Genomic DNA, 17,145 nt, shown 5'->3' with positions numbered 1-17,145 from the left:
CTCCTCTCCCCTCCCCTCTCCTCTCTTCTCCTCAGTGCCCTTTCCTTTCAGGTTTATAACTCCCGACGATGAGCAGTGGTTCAATACACAACTCATTCGAGCAGTGGAAGAAAACATCAGCCCCGAGGTCGCATCCAGTATCCTCCCTGAACCGTACTTTGTGGATTTTCTCCGAGAAATGCCGGAGCCCACTGGTGATGAGCCTGAAGACACTATGTTTGAAGTGCCCAAAATCTATGAATTGGTACTTACTTTCACCTCTTAGAGGTTTTTTTGGGAAAAAAAATTTGTTTTTTCTTAGATGGATGGGAAAGGGGCTCATGAAGTCCTGGGTCAGCTAAGGAGCCGTTGACAAATGATGGCTACTGGAAGAGAGAGTTGCTTTTCTTCCATGTCCCGAGAGGCCACACAGGCAGCATGAAATCTACTCAGTGGCTATTAAATTGAGAGAGCAATAGGTAGAGATAGATAAATTAGATAGATAGATAGATAGATAGATGATAGGTGATAAGTGACAGAGGGATAGATAGATGATGGATAGATAAGAATACTGTTAAAGCTATATAGAATTCAAATTCAAAGTCTCCAGATAAAGTTTTATTGAAACTTTGTTGTGTACACTAGTTACATTGTTGCCTGTGGCTGCTAGCAAGAACACAGTGGAGTAATCGCAACAGAAACTGTAAGTTCCACAAAGCCTAAAGTATCTGCTCACTTAGCCATTTTCAAAGTTTGGCTCCCTTTGCCAGCCACCCCAAGGCAGGAAACGCAACTCTGAAAGTGTTTTGCTCAACATCTGCGGTCCCTGGATAAAACACTCGGGAACCAATGTAGTAAAACCTCAACGAATCCAACAGAGACATGGCACTTTCCTACATTAATAGATAGATCTACATTAATAGATAGATGAGGGATGGCTCAGCAGGTAAAAACACTTGTGCTCTCGCAGAGGACCTGGTTCAGCCCCCAGCACCCACAAGGCAGCTGGCAATTCCCTCTGCCATGGTATGTGACGCCCTCTACTGGCCTCCAAGGGCATCTGCATACATATGGTGCACACAAGCCCATTCAGGAACACACAGAAAGAAAAAAAAATAGTGAAAAAAGGCAAATTCCACGAAATGAAAAGATTTCAAGTGAATTTGGGGGAGAGGAGAAGGTCTCGGGTCAACATAACCGTGAAGCACAGGCTAAGCAAATGAGTAGTTTGCAAACCACAGTAGGCAAGGCTTTGCTTCAGAGCGACAAGAACTGTAGATTTGGTCACATAAACCAGTGTAAAATTCCCACATATTTTCAAAAAGCTAAAATACTAAAAGCACGGTCCAAAAAAACAAAGAAGAGATATTTGCTACATCAACAACAACAACAAAAAATTTCATCTTAAATTTTTTTTTCCCTTTCCCATAGGTGCCATCCTTCGAATTTCTGTGCGAAAAGCTCCAGTTCTACCAGAAGCAGTTCAATGAGATCATCAGAGGGACATCGCTGGACCTGGTGTTTTTTAAAGACGCCATGACTCACCTCATTAAGGTTCTGTTGACTGACTGTTTCTGGGTGTGCGCGAGTATCATCCAACTTAGTACTGTAGGAGAATTAGCTTGAGAGTGGCCATTCCACCAGGTAGCCCAGAGAAGAGCGGCCCTGGGTTGGGGCAGCTCACTGTTTCTGAAAACAGTGGATTACTAAGAATGCCCCTGAATCCACTAACACAGCAGTACGTGCTTTCCAAGGGCAGATGGATTTTGGGGTCCAGAGCTTTCGGGCTTCTGATTCCAACTGCTCTACATGCCCAGAGGAAGCTGGAGTGGCCTGTGAAGAAATGTCCCTTCTCAGAATTCTACTTAATTATTGTGTGTGCAGGTTGGGTTGCCATGCCCACAGAGGCCAGGAGAGGACGTTGTACGTCCTGATCTCCCACACTCCCCACCTCATTTCCTCGAGACAGGGCCTCTCACTGAAACTGGTTCTCTGGAAGCCAATCATCTCCAGTGACCCTCCTGTCGTAATGCCAGGAGCGTGTGATCATCCCTGGCTTTTTATGTGGGTTTCAGGATTTGAACTCAGGTCCCTTTGATTGCATAGCAAAGACTTTTTTTTTTTTTTTTTTTTTTTTTTAGACAGGGTTTCTCTCTGTAACCCTGGCTGTCCTGGAACAACTCGATCTGTAAACCAGACTGGCCTCGAACTCAGAAATTCCCCTGCCTCTGCCTCCTAAGTGCTGTGTGTGATTAAAGATGAGCACCACCACCTCCAGGCCTCCAGGCACACAGTATGGACTCTTACCTGCTAAGCCATGGGATGTGGGAATCTTGCTGCCTAGGGATGAAAGGACAAGGTCGAATATGCACACACACACACACACACACACACCAATGAAATAAGTATTAAAGAAAATTAATAATCAGTACTGGCACTTGTACATAAACACACAGAAATTATGAAGCAGAAGAGAGTGAAAGCAATTTGTTCTTTTTTTCTTTTTTTTTTTTTTTTTTTTTTGATGCAAATATGGCAGGCAAAGAAGGAACTGAAGAGGCTGCAAAGGCAGCTCAGTAGTTAACAACATTTATCCTGACTTTGCAGTAGACCCTGGGTTCAGCTCCTACCCCCCATTTTTGGGTGGCTTATAACCATCTGGAATTCTAGCTCCTGAGGATCCAGCACCCTCTTCTGACCTCCAAGGATACCCCCCGCCACGATCTCTCTCTCTCTCTCTCTCTCTCTCTCTCTCTCTCTCTCTCTCACACACACACACACACACACACACATTGAAAAAATTGATTTAAATAAAACAATGTGGCACATTCAAACAATACCAACAACAAAAACCCAAACATACCATTATAAGGAAAGAGTCTGCTGTAGCCTGGAAACACGTGGTCAGACTCTGGACCCAAGAGTATAAGAATATATAAACATTTGCATCCGTTTTTTCCAATAAACACCCCTCTCCCAAACACAGATATCTCGGATCATTCGAACCTCCTGTGGGAACGCCTTGCTGGTGGGCGTCGGCGGCTCAGGGAAGCAGAGCCTCTCAAGACTGGCCTCATTTATTGCTGGGTATCAGATATTCCAGATAACCCTCACCAGGTGAGCTAGGATAAAAACCGAATGATGCGCTATCCCACTGTTAGATGTCTGTGTCTGAAATCACGACACTTAGGTGTTGTGTTGCTTTTCCTCAGAAATTTTTTTCCATGAATTTGTACTATTTACTCTGTGTGTGTGTGTGTGTATGTGTGTGTAGGTGGGTGTGCCAAGGCACTCGGGGGGTCTATTTTCTGCTCCCACCATTGGTGGTCCTGTGGGATTGAATTCAGGTTGCCAGGGTTAATAGCAGGTACTCTTACCAGTGGGGCCATCTTTCTGGCCCTGCCCCCCCCCCAAGTAAACTTTTATGTAAGTATTACGTGTATAAGAACATGTACACAGATTATGGATGAGTTGTACATGCAAAGACCTGCATGGTGACAATACCAGTTGACGTGACGATGTGGATAGAGAGAAGTTTCTTAAGACCATAACACTAGGTGAAGAACTATAGGAGATCAATGGCTGCTGAAGTGGGAGAGCTAGTTTCACCAGGGATGGACGTCCTGATTGGTTAGAGCGGTCAGCCTGAAACACACCATGTAAGAATAACTCTAAAAGGCAGGCTCTGTGTATGTGTGTGTGTGTGTGTGTGTGTGTGTGTGTGTGTGTGTATGTGGGAGGGTAGAAGGGAAAAGCAGAGAATAATAATTATGGTACAAGAAATTAAAAATTGAGAGAGTGTGAAGGGAGGACATGAGAATAGTTAGAGGGAGGATGGGGGAGGGAGACATAGAGAAGATGTGAGCACAGGACTCCTGTATGAAATCCTCAATAAATAAGCAGTTGAACAGCACAAACTATGTTAAATAAAAACTAGTTAAAATATGTTAAATAGGGACCAGTTAAAAGTTAAAAAATAAAAAATAAAACAACTTAAAAGTTGCGGGGCTTAGCATCTTTTTTTTTTTTTTTTTTTTTTTTTTTTTTTTTTTTTTTTTTTTTTTTTTTTTTTTTTTTTTTAGATTTCTTTCTTTCTTTATTATATGTGAGTACACTGTAGCTGTCTTCAGACACTCCAGAAGAGGGCATCAGATCTCATTATGGATGGTTGTGAGCCACCATGTGGTTTCTGGGATTTGAACTCAGGACCTTTTGGAAGCGCAGTCAGTGCTCTTAACCACTGAGCCATCTCTCCAGCCCCCGGGGGCTTAGCATCTTAAAAGACGTACTCCTGACTTCTCTTGAGATAACTAGAGAAGCTGCCATCACAGAGTCTGCCTCCCAGTGCCTGCGGCTAGGCAACGGCTGCCTCCTCAGTGGGAGCGGCATTCTTTTCCTGCAGTAGAGACTCCTGCCCCAGCCCATCTTCCCTTATGGATACTGAGCCAGACCCCGAGACGTATTTGAATAGTGACCCCAGAAGGCGGTGCTGTCTCTTGCGCTGTCACACCTTCTTCACGTGACATCATTTACTGTCCCTTATCGTTGCTGGTGTATGCATTAGACACTGCACCTCAACAAAGGTCTGTCTTATTTTTATACATGGAAGCCACTGCCCGAAGCACTTACATCTAGCGGGAAACATGGCGGAGATGAAAAGCCCAGGATCCTCCCTTCTCTCCATCATGAACTCTCATTGCATTACTCATGCCAGATTGCATGCTATATCCGTAGAGTGTCTCAGTACCTTGCCACTTAGTGAGCTGTGTGCACGGCTGCATGCGACGTAATCTGTCACTAATTTTTATTTGTAGTCTGCAGTGGCTTCCCAAACCAAACTCACCCAGATTTCAGGTTAGTTTTTGATGTTAGATAGATATCCACTTGGACGATATCTGTTGATCAGGATGGCTAGGTAGGGGTTAATATTCATTTCCCTTTACCATTATTATTTCTGGATCACTTCCGTTAAATTCTCTACTACTCTGCTCTTGAGATGCGTATAACATTATTTGTTCTGGATGGCAGCAGTCAGTCCTTTATCTGAGCTCCCCATGGTTTCTGGAAGACACCACTACTCAGTATGTGTTAGAGCCAGTGGAGATGTCTGCTCTAATGATCATGGTTTGTTACTATGTCTCGAGATAAACTGGAACCATGTATATTAACCTCTTACTTTTAAATTCATGTGTATATGTGTCCCTACTTATTGCTATGCTCACCCTGTGTGTGCAGTGCCCACAGAGGCCAGAAGAGGGCATCAGGTACCCCGGAACAGGAGTTATATAGGCCAGTGTGAGGCACCCAGTATAGAAGCTGGGTTCCTAACTTGAGTCCTTGGCTCGAGCAGCAAGCACTCTTACCGCTGAGCTCTATTGCCAACTCCACTGAAATCCTTGAAAAATCACTTACTGCTTGTTTCCTAGGTCTTACAACGTGAGCAACCTCATAGAAGACCTAAAGAATTTGTACAAAGTTGCTGGCGCTGACGGCAAAGGCATCACCTTCATCTTTACAGATAATGAGATAAAAGACGAGGCGTTCCTGGAATACCTTAATAATTTGCTGTCCTCAGGGGAGGTGGGTCTGGGAGAGGAGCAGTTCCTGGTGTCAAAGGGTGTAGTGCGAGTGTGTGCGTGCATGCAGGTCTGCATGTGCATATGTGTTTGTGTGTGTGTGTGTGTGTGTGTGTGTGCATGTATGTTTCTGCCTGTGCGTGTGAATGTGTGTACATGTGTGCATGTGCCCATACCCAGGTGAATGTATGTGTGTGGATATACGTGCACATGTACGAATTTGCATGTGGAGGTTCCAGGACAGCCATGGCTGTCATCCGTCTTGGACACCATCCATCTTTTGTTTATTTGTTTTGGGCAAGAGATTTTCTCATACGCCTGGGGCTCTGGCTACTCAGGGAGCCCCAGGGATCTCCTGGTCTTCATCCACCCAGGGCTGGAATTGCAAACACCTGCCCCTGTGCACGGCTTTTTACGTAGGTGCCGGGGCTCGAACTCAGGTCCTCAGTACTTGGATTGCGCCACACTCGGCTTTTGTTATTATTATTTATTTTTTTTGAAATATGTTGGTTCTGGAGACTGAATTTAGGTCCTTATGCTTATGAGGCCAGCAGTTTCCCAGCTGAGCCGTCATCCTAGCCCCTAAATCCGAATTTTATTTGTGTAGGAAGAACAGGAAGTTTAAAAAAGTGAGACTGCTTTACATGCATTCTTGACTTGAGAAATGAGATTTAAGCATACACCATGTAGTGGGTTATTTCATTTTATTTTTATATTTGTGTGAAATGAATACTGCCTATATATATATATATATATATATATATATATATATGTATACACACACACACACACACACATATATATTATATAAAATGTTTTATTCCATCTTAGGCAGTTCCTGGCCTATCTTTTATCTTCCGTTTGCTCCTATGCCTTGTTTTATTATTCTGCCTGTTCACCAGTTGGGAGTGCAGAATGGCTGGGGGAATTTTGTTTGCTGGAAGTGGGCGGGTTCTTGCACTGCTGGTTCCCCTGGCCACCCACCTTCCTTTGGTACCTCGTTGGAAGGTCACCGGCACCTGTGCCTGACGAACGGCAGTGAAATTGTCCTCTGGCTTCCACATGCATGTGCATGCTCATCAGTACATGTGATGTGCACTCCCCCACCGCAGGTGAACACATGGCCACACGCATAGAGATATAGATGGATGGGTGGATGGATGGATAGATGGATGGATATAGATAGATAGATAGATAGATAGATAGATCAATCGATCGATCCCAATTAGCCTTTAGGAACTAACGTCCAAGTGCCCTCTGCTTTCATTGTGGAGCCATATACAACACGCACTCCATTCAGGAAGAGGCGCTGGCATGTATACACCAGGTTGGTCACACCATGTTTCCACTCATGGAAGTCTGTGTGGGATTTAGAGCCAGGAGATTTCATCAGAGCTATCCACAACTGTCCAAGTTGCAGACTCCCAGGCCTTTACCATGAACCGATTGTCTAGGCTCAGGGGCGCCACCTTATTAATTAGCCACGGAGAAGCTATCACCAAAGCCAAGTTTCTAGACCCCAGCCAGTGGGAAGCTCCCAAAAATGCATCCTTCGCGAGGTCAGGCCCGCTGCTCCTGACTCTGGCCAGCACACCGGATTTCTCGTGCTTGATGGGAGGAGCCGGAGCTAAGCAAACTATCTTGAGAGGAGAGTCAGGAAGACCAGCCAATCACTGGACACTTGAAAGTGTTGATTGGAGGGTGGAGGGGGCCGTTCTTAGGGACGACAGCTTATTCATGGGAGGGGGGACCGTGAATTGCTCTTGATGACCATGCTCAATAAAAGAGTCACGCCCTTGATACTGTCTGGCAAACTTGGAATGTGGTTGAGGAGCGGAGAAGAGAATTCTGATGGTGGTGGTGGTGGTGGTGGTGGTGGTGGTGTGTGTGTGTGTGGGAGTGTGCTTGTATGTGTGTGTATGTGTGAGAGAGAGAGACATACAGAGAGAGATAGAGACAGAGAGAGAGTGAGAGAGAGGAGATGTACAGGAGCACAGTAGTAAATTCACAGAGGGAATTACTTAAAAGCATACACCACGCTCTCGCTTTCTCGTATGCCCCTCAAAAGATCTCCAATTTGTTTGCCCGAGACGAGATGGATGAAATCACCCAAGGGCTGATATCCGTGATGAAGAAGGAGTTGCCTCGCCATCCTCCCACCTTTGACAACCTGTACGAATACTTCATCAACAGATCCAGGAAGAATCTGCATGTCGTTCTCTGCTTCTCCCCAGTGAGTCGCCATCCCTTATGCGCGACACAATCGTGCACCGGATAGGTGACCCGTCTCTGGATGACGTATTTGACCCGAAACGAACTTTTCTCTCATGAGGCTAAAATGAACTCTTTCCTAGCACAATGATTCATTCCTTGGACCCACATCACTTCACTGATGTGGCCATTTAAGAATATATGTGTTATTTGAGGTTGCTGCATAGCTTGCCAGAACCACTAAGAGACATATATTATTTGGATCATGAAGACTTTGGTAATACGATCTCGCCCATCTATATTTCTAGTATGGACATAGCATCTTCTTGACAGGTTTCTGACTTTGACTATTACCTCTAGCTCACTGTGACGGCCAACCTTGCAGACGTTTGCAGCATGTGGCTACTTAAACTTTAATTAGTTAAATTATGTAAAAATAAAATTCCAATCTCTGGGTCTTGCTAACCTCATTTTCAGCATTCACTGGCCATGTGTAGCCAGTGGCTACCACGCTGGGAAGCACTGAGGGAAAGCATACACATAGGGTATTTATATTCTTGTGAAATGTTCTACTGTATACACAGCTCTACTCTGCTCTAAAGGGTCTTTTGCCCCCTGTAGGGTAAAGGCTCAGTCTAATGGTCAGAACTGCTCTTTATAACTAGTCACTGGACATGTTAGGGTCAGAGCCTAAGCTCCAGGCATCTCAAAGAGGCCAGCCATGGCCACCGGTACTCCATAGGCCAATTGCAGAGACAAATTAATAATAAAACACAGAAAAGGGAAATTTATTCAGTGTGGTCACATTAAAAGGAAGAACCAGGGGATCCAGTGGCATGCCCCTTCACTGCCCCAAGTACATCTTCCAGACCCTGTTGTGAGGTTTGAGTTTAGACAGAAGGCAAGAGCTATGCATGGTTAAGTAGTCCTCTCAAGGTACGGCCCCTGCTCATCCGTGCCCCAGTCTTTCTTGTAAGGTGGTCTGACAAATTGTCAAGGTTGTGCGAGAGCTTGCCAAAGGGAGGCTTAGAAAATCCTCTTTCTACCAAGGACTGTCACATCTATACTCATCCCAGTATCTGTGCAGCCCCTCTCCCAATCCCCTTGCCAAGGTTTCTCATTGTGAGCTTGCCACTTTCCTCTTAGAAGACTGTTCCTAGACTTGAAACGAATACAGCAGCCATTTTCTCCAGGACAGGAATCCAATATGGCAGCCATTTCCTTAGGACAGGGACCCAACATGGCAGCTATTTCTCCAGGACAGGAACCCAATATGGCAGCCATATCCCCAGGACAGAAATCCAATATGGCAGTCATTTCCCCAGGACAGGAATCCAATATGGCAGCCATCTCCCTAGGACAGGAATCCAATATGGCAGCCATTTCTCCAGGACAGGAACACAATATGGCAGCCATTTCTCCAGGACATCTTCTCTCAGCTAAACACTGACTAGGCATACTGCCCCAACCCTGAGAAGGTGTTTTATTTTTCTTCTCCTTTCCTTCCTTCTTTCTTTCTTTCTTTCTTTCTTTCTTTCTTTCTTTCTTTCTTTCTTTCTTTCTTCCTTCCTTCCTTTCTTTCTTTCTTTCCTTCTTTCCTTTCTTTTCCTCTCTCTCTCTCTCTCTCTCTCTCTCTCTCTCTCTCTCTCTCTCTTTCTTTAAGTTTGTAGCATCTCACTGCTGGCCCAGGTAGTAGATACATCTCTCTCTCTCACCAACTGACTGTACTTCCGCCATGTTTCTCATGTCTTCTAATCTTGTTCTCTACAGGTTGGTGAAAAGTTCCGGGCCCGGTCCCTCAAGTTCCCTGGTTTGATTTCAGGCTGTACCATGGACTGGTTCAGTCGCTGGCCCAAAGAGGCTCTGGTCGCTGTGGCCTCATACTTCCTTTTAGAGTATAACATTGTCTGCTCCGCTGAGACCAAGAGGCATGTCGTAGAAACGATGGGGCTCTTTCATGACTTGGTTTCTGAGAGCTGTGAGAGTTATTTCCAAAGGTATGTGAGCTTGGTAGTTGTGAGACTTATTTCCAAGGGGAAGTGAGGTTGCATAAGATTGGTGGCTGCTGGAACTGGAACCACGAAGTTCTCTCCAAAGAGGAATTAAACGTAACGACCAGTAAGCGACTCTTTGCATTTAGGCTGATCATGCAGGGCCGGGCACATCCCATTTTTCTTGCATTGATTTTCTAGTGATTAAATAATGAAAAGACGCCAGACAAATATGATTTAAAAATTAACTAGGGGCCATGCTTTTAAATACCTCTTTAACCCTCCAGGACTCCAAGTAGCAGATGCTCAATGAATCACTGTTTCATTTGCTTAATTTTGTTTTGAGAATGACCTAAATAATTCCTTATAAATGGTTTAAAATGAGCCTCTCATCCCAATGCATTATTTATTCTGATTAAGGAAGGGCACTGTTTTTAAGTTTCTTTATTGCCTTATGTTAAGGGAACAGTTAGGTTTGGCATTTGCATAGCCAAGTCTTATCAAAGCTTTTTTGGCAATTAATTATGAAACAGGACTTTAATTGGGTGCAGGAGAACCACTCAGGGAGAATGGTCATGGTGTTCTCATTGTGAGCAAGCTGCCCACAATGGTCTAAAACAAAACAAAGCAAAACTGTAGGGTTTTCTTATCCCACAATGCATGGGAGCTGATGACAAGGCTGGCAGGTAGGACTAAAGAAGGGTCTGCTGGGCCCTCCAGAATAGAGAGCTCCCCGCTGGGCCTCCAGAATAGAGAGCTCCCTGCTGGGCCTCCAGAATAGAGAGCTCCCTTCTGGGGCCTCCAGAATAGAGAGCTCCCTGCTGGGGCCTCCAGAATAGAGAGCTCCCTGCTGGGGCCTCCAGAATAGAGAGCTCCCCGCTGGGCCTCCAGAATAGAGAGCTCCCCGCTGGGGCCTCCAGAATAGAGAGCTCCCTGCTGGGCCTCCAGAATAGAGAGCTCCCCGCTGGGGCCTCCAGAATAGAGAGCTCCCTTCTGGGGCTCCGTACCTCTGTGAGGTACAGAACCATCCTGAAAAGCTATGCTTGTTTTTCTGTGCAGAGTCTGAGAAATTCCAGGAGTTTTGAGGGATGCTCACGCCTTTGAGTGTTTGCTAAAGCCGCCCTCTTCTTTGTGCTAGGGCCATGACCAGACCACCCTTCTTAACCTGATTCTAGGCATTTCTCAGATTGTCTGGAAATTAGTGAGTGAGAATCCTCACAATTAGGCAGATGTTATTTCTTCTGCCTCTATCACCTGGCAAGATTAATTTCCTCTTCTTTTCATATGACCACAAAATGTATTTCTTGATTTTTTTTTATTGAAAAATTTGCTACATCTTTTAAGCTCTTCCCATTCCTTTACACTGAAGAATGCTTTATTTTTTTTCTTTTCACAAAATGATTTTACAAAGTGAATGTTTTCACAAAATGCTGCAGTCATGGTTACTTACATGTCCAATATTCCAAACAAGCAAGCAAAAGACAAAAGCAAAACAATCAGAAGGTGCTTTGAAAATGTTAAAGTGCCTCCGAACTCCAAAGGCGAGTCATGAAGTCAAAACTATAAGGCTGCCGTCTACGAAGGCTGCAGAGTCTAGACCTTACTTTCTTGTATGTGAAATTACCTTTTATTTATTTCTGTGGTCCTAGTGAGGGCTAAAGCCATGGTGAGTTAGACCGTGCCTCTAGTGTAGCTGTTTGGAGTTCAAGGCCATTTCAACGAGACTGGTCTTGCTCTGAGCAGCAAATAACAGCCAAGTGGAAATAAATTATGGAGTCCATTGGCATAAGCCCCGCTGTCCCTCCTTTCTGTCCAGAAACTTGTTGTTGACAGAGCATGTTCATGTATGCCAATTTATTTGAACTTCACAAATCCCAATGGAGTGTCAGACCTGCCTTCCCTTGTCTTTCCATATATGGAAACACTCTTGAGGGAAAAGCAACAGAGAGATACGTTTAGTGTTTTCCCATGGCCTTCTGGGACACCAGAGACCACCTGTGGCTTCCACAGTGGAGGCAGTGTAAGGGGCACTTCACAGAGGACACCAGAGGGACCGAAGAGAGTATTTTTATATTCCATTTTCAGATACCGCCGGAGAGCCCATGTGACTCCCAAATCATATCTCTCGTTTATAAATGGTTATAAAAACATCTACACTGAAAAGGTGAAATATATCAACGAACAAGCAGAACGGATGAATATTGGTAAGAGGAATGGCCAGTTTTGTCTTTTTTAGGGTTTGTTTGATGACAATCCCAATGTTTTATTGAATGGGTATCATTGTGTTTGAAAAATCAAACACTCCTTGGGGTTTTTTTATTAAAAATATGTATATGTATATATGACTGTGTGTGAATATGTGACTGTGTGTGTGACTGTGTGTGGATATGTGTGACTGTGGATATGTACGTGACTGTGAATATGTGACTGAGCATGTGACTGTATGTGAGCATGTGATTGTATGTGAGCATGTGACTGTGAGCATGTGGTTGTGTGTGAATATGTGATTGAGTGTATGTGACTGTATGTGAGCCTGTGATTGTATGTGAGCATGTGACTGTGTGTGAGCATGTGACTGTGTGTATGTGACTGTATGTGAGCATGTGATTGTATGTGAGCATGTGACTGTGTGTGAGCATGTGACTGTGTGTATGTGACTATATGTGAGCATGTGATTGTATGTGAGCATGTGACTGTGAGCATGTGGTTGTGTGTGAATATGTGATTGAGTGTATGTGACTGTATGAGAGCATGTGACTGACTGAGCATGTGATTGTGTGTATGTTACTATGTGTGGGCATGTGACTGTGTGCTTGCTACTGTGTGTGGGCATGTGACTGTGTGTGTAAGAACACACGTGCACGTGTGTGCATGTGTGTGCATGTGTATGTGTGTGAGCGTGCGTGTGAGTGCAGGTGCGTATGGAGATAAGGAGACGTCATTGAATCCCTTGCAGCTGGAGTTATAGGAAGTTTGAGGTGCTCTGCATGGGTGTTGGGAATAAACTTTAGGTTCTCTGCCAGAACACTACAGGCTCTTAACCTATTGTCAGACTGGAACCTCTGCTCACCCACCCCTGCATGAGCTGGGAAACCCCATTTGCCTTCCTTTTCTCCAGCTCTGCCTATAAAAGTCCGAATAAAGAAATGGCTCCAAGAGCCCAGTTCCCCATTCTTGGCAGTGGTTGGAACCTTTTTCCTGATGTGCCAGCCACCCAAGTCCCTGGCTAAGTGTTCAGCTCTTGACCATACTTGGGCACAAACCCAGTTTATGGCTGACCTGTCATTACTCTTTGCCTACAGTCTATGAAACTGCCCCACCCTAGCCTGGGTGTGTGTGAGACTTTCTCAGCCCTGTTCTTTGGGACTGATGAACCCACTCCGGAGCAGCGCCTAACAAACTTGCCAGTATCTGCTTTTAATCTGGCCTAATCTGACCTATATCTACCTCAGTGGGGGAGAGAAAAAGTCTGTCATCTATGAGCCATCTTTCTGGCTCCTGTTTGTTTGTTTGTTTGTTTTGGTACTTACTTTGAGGTGGTGTCTCCTGTAGTCTACACTATATAGTCCAGGATGACCTTGAACTCTGGGGTGTTTGCCCAATAAATATTCATTTAACTATTAAAAGTAGGCCATGTTAACAAATGCCATTTGACCTGTTTTTTTTTTGTTTTTTTTTTTTTAAACTGGGCAAACAGAGGGCCCCTTTCTTTCTGTAAAACCATGACTAATGGCTTTTTTAGCCCTGAGTTCACGGTGTCAGGCATGAATCACAGTCTCTGGATGCCGCTTGGTGACCAGGAAAAGCCGTCTTGTGGGAGAAGCAAAACCAGAATGAAATAAAACTGGGGCTGGGGAGATGGCTCAGTGGGTTAGGTGTGTGTCGCATAAGGTGAGGACCCAAGTTCGGATCCCCAGCAACCGTGTGAAAAGCTGGGCATGCTAAGAATCCTGATTTGGTCTTGTCCTAAAGACAGGTGTATTTCTGTCCATGGTGAGCCATGCTGGGTTTGGTACGCACGCCATACTTGGACCTTCCTTATATATAGCGAATGCATACCTGATGCCCGTAATCAGCAGGGATGTGTCTGTGTGTGTTTGTAAAGGTCTCGACAAGCTGATGGAGGCGAGCGAATCTGTGGCTAAACTCTCACAGGATCTCGCGGTGAAAGAGAAGGAACTGGCCGTGGCTTCCGTGAAAGCAGATGAAGTGAGTTGGCGCCCGCCCCGTCTCGGCCAACAAGAGACACTTCCCATCACTTTAGAAGCATTTTTTTTACATTGTTATGTAATTCTCAAGTTTTAATCAATTTAAAATTACTTATAGGAACCATTATTTTAAGACTTTATTTAAAAAAAATATATAAACGGGACATAAGCCTACAGACTAGGTGTGGTGAGACCGTTAGTCTTTTTCTCTGTCTACCTAAGTTCTTGCTGTCACTTAACCTGCCTGCACACTTTCTCCTTAACAGTGAGTTATGTTAAGTCTTATCTTTAAGGTCCTTTCATATTCTAATTTTCTAGGGGAGCCAAGGCTTGTCTGTCTGTCTATCTATCTATCTATCTATCTATCTATCTATCTATCTATCTATCTATCTATCTCTTGGTTTTTAGAGACAGGGTTTCAGTGCTGGCTGTCCTGGAACTTACTCTTGAAGACCAGGCTGGCTTTGAACTTGGAGACCCTCCTGCCTCTGCCTCCTGAGTACTGGGAATAAAGTCGCCCAGTAAATTGTTTCAATTATCTAGACATCCATACGCTGGAAACACCATTTTATGAAAGCCTGTGTTCATTCATATATATTCTAAGCTCAAGGACAGCTTATTGGTGGGATACTGCAAGGTACCCCTAAGAAACTATTTTAAAGATTTATTTATTTTTTAACTGTGAAGATATCTGTGTGTGTGTCCACATGTGCGCTGTGCCCACGGAGGCCAGAAGAGGGGCGTCTGATCTCTTAGAGCTGGGGTTGACAGGCCCTTGTGAGCCTCCAGGTGTGGGTGCGTGGGAACTGGATTCAGGTCCTTTAGAACAGTACTCGGCTCTCCCAACTGCTGAGCTATCTCTCTCCAGCCCCCTCCAAGTAACTTAAGAGAGATGACTTAGACGGAGCTCTTTGCTCTTCGTGTCTTCTTTTGTACTCTACTAAATAGCTATCTCACAGACCCAAACCTTGGCTTACTCGCTGAATTTACCAGGTCCTGGCAGAGGTCACGGTGAGCGCCCAGGCTTCCGCCAAAGTGAAAAACGAAGTCCAGGAGGTAAAAGATAAAGCTCAGAAAATTGTGGATGAAATCGACAGCGAGAAGGTGAAGGCGGAGACTAAGCTGGAGGCCGCCAAGCCTGCGCTGGAAGAAGCGGAAGCAGCCTTGAATGTGAGCCTGATGCTCTGTCTCTGTCTGTCTGTCTGTCTGTCTCCTCTCTCCCCTCCCCGTTCCCCTCTCATCTCTCTCCCCTCTCCCCCCACACCTGTCCCTTCCCCCTCTCCCACCTCTCTCCTCTCCTCCCCCTCTCCCCCTCCCCACCCCCTCTCTTTCTCTGCACAGATCCTCCCTGGTGCCAGATTTGCTTATGTGGAATTAACCCTGGACCTTTGTAATCAGGAAGCAGAGCTGTGTTCTCGACCCCATTTATAACACAGCCTGGAGACAGATGTTGATTCCTCAGCTACAGGGTTTCAGTGTGCTGGCTCCTTGTCACAGAGCCCACAGACAGTGGCCTAACCTGGGGATGTCCAATCCTTTGACATTGAGACACAACGCTGTCAGCTCCAAATGTGCTGGGCTATCAAAGCTATCCTGGGACGCACGTGGCTGGGGACCCTCGGGTTGGATATGCCTCCGGAGAGCATGACAGATTCCGATAACATGGACAGCCTTCTCCTAGCTGCTAGCCCCTTTAAGACTGTTGTAAGTTTTCACCTGTGGATAAAGATCCGAGATGGGCATCCACCACTGTGAGGCAAGAAGGGTGCAATTTTTACCCTCTTCCTCCTTTCCTTCCCTGTCTTTCCCTCTCTCCCCCTTTTCTTCTCCTGTCACTGTGTTTTCTTTCAAAAGAGGGAGTGGTCCTACTACGCCTCCAGCCATCCTTCTGCCTCAGCCTGGTAACCAAGCAACAAGCAGTGTGTGTGTGTGTGTGTGTGTGTGTGTGTGTGTGTGTGTGTGTGTGTGTGTATGTGCGCGCGCACGCAGTGCACACAGCAGGGACACGGTTCTGGAGGTGGGAGATAGGCCTTTCCTTCTCAGGATCACCACTTTTACTCACATAATCTGGGCTCAGTGTTCTTGATTTCCTAAGTCTCCACAGACATTATAATAAGCCCTCATAGATTCTTGAGGTTTCTATGTAGGCATTAGAAGGAAGATCATTTGTTGGATTCATTGACAGTGTTCTATCTGTCTGTCTGTCTATTCTTTATCTAGTATTTATCTGTCTATTGTTACTATCTATTGATCTATCTATCTATCTATCTATCTATCTATCTACTTATCTATCTACCTATGTTCATATGTACACATGTATAATGTATGTATTATATTTATACATATATCATGTATTATGTGTGTATCTATGTTTATATGTATATATGTATGCATTATGCATGTAGTATATTTATACATGCATATGTGTATATTATGTATCTATGTTTATATGTACACATGTATGTATATATTATATGTGTGTATGTATTATATTTATGCATACATATGTATGTATTATGTATGTATCATCTGTGTTTATATGTACATATGTATTATGTATTTATACATACATATGCATGTATCTGTTTATATGTACAAATGTATGTATATATTATACACGTATGTATCTATATTTATACATACATATGTATGTATTATATATGTGTCAATCTATGTTTATATGTACATATGTATGCATGTATCTCTCTCTCTCTCTCTCTCTGAGATTCTGCTGCTGACAGGCAGCCTGACTCTACTTCTATCCATGTCTTGAACTTTGCCCATGCAATTCTTTTGCTACATGCAGTATGGCTCTCCCATATAGAGGCACCTGTGGGGTTCAGGAAGAATCCTGGCCTCTTACCTTTACATGTACCTAAGTGGGCTTCTGAGCCTCTCCTTGCCAGGCCTGCTCCTCCTAACCTTCGCTGCCTGATCACAGCCATCCTTCGAATCTGGGCCCCTCTAGAACGTTTTTTCTGTTCGTCTTCTGAGCTCTTCTCTGTCCTCCCATCCCCCTATGCTCCTGTCCTGACAGGACTCTTACTCTAAAGCAGCTGTATTTCCTCTGCCTCTCTTGGGAGACTATGAAGGCAAGGCTGTTTCTGTTTGCCTCTAGCTATGAATAAATGTATAGTAATCATTTAGTCCCACGTCCAGGATGCACCCCCCCCCCACACA

General features: G+C 44.7%; 1 protein-coding gene across 5 annotated transcripts in view; it reads left to right on the top strand.

Moving 5' to 3' along the window:
- Dnah8 (dynein axonemal heavy chain 8) overlaps positions 1 to 17,145 on the top strand; it is a 253,949-nt gene that overhangs the window by 132,694 nt on the left and 104,110 nt on the right. For all 5 annotated transcript variants that reach the window (XM_031346761.1, XM_031346760.1, XM_031346759.1 and 2 more), the window contains 9 exons: positions 52 to 244; positions 1,411 to 1,533; positions 2,966 to 3,096; positions 5,406 to 5,559; positions 7,624 to 7,788; positions 9,537 to 9,763; positions 11,843 to 11,961; positions 13,863 to 13,966; positions 14,959 to 15,135. In XM_031346761.1, coding sequence (XP_031202621.1) covers positions 52 to 244; positions 1,411 to 1,533; positions 2,966 to 3,096; positions 5,406 to 5,559; positions 7,624 to 7,788; positions 9,537 to 9,763; positions 11,843 to 11,961; positions 13,863 to 13,966; positions 14,959 to 15,135 — 1,393 coding nt within the window. The remainder of the gene's footprint in view (positions 1 to 51; positions 245 to 1,410; positions 1,534 to 2,965; positions 3,097 to 5,405; positions 5,560 to 7,623; positions 7,789 to 9,536; positions 9,764 to 11,842; positions 11,962 to 13,862; positions 13,967 to 14,958; positions 15,136 to 17,145) is intronic.

This window comes from Mastomys coucha, unplaced genomic scaffold (genome assembly GCF_008632895.1).
Source record: "Mastomys coucha isolate ucsf_1 unplaced genomic scaffold, UCSF_Mcou_1 pScaffold3, whole genome shotgun sequence".
NCBI lineage: Eukaryota > Metazoa > Chordata > Mammalia > Rodentia > Muridae > Mastomys > Mastomys coucha.
Note: the sequence above shows the minus strand (reverse complement) of the source record. Positions and strands in the feature narration are given on the sequence as shown.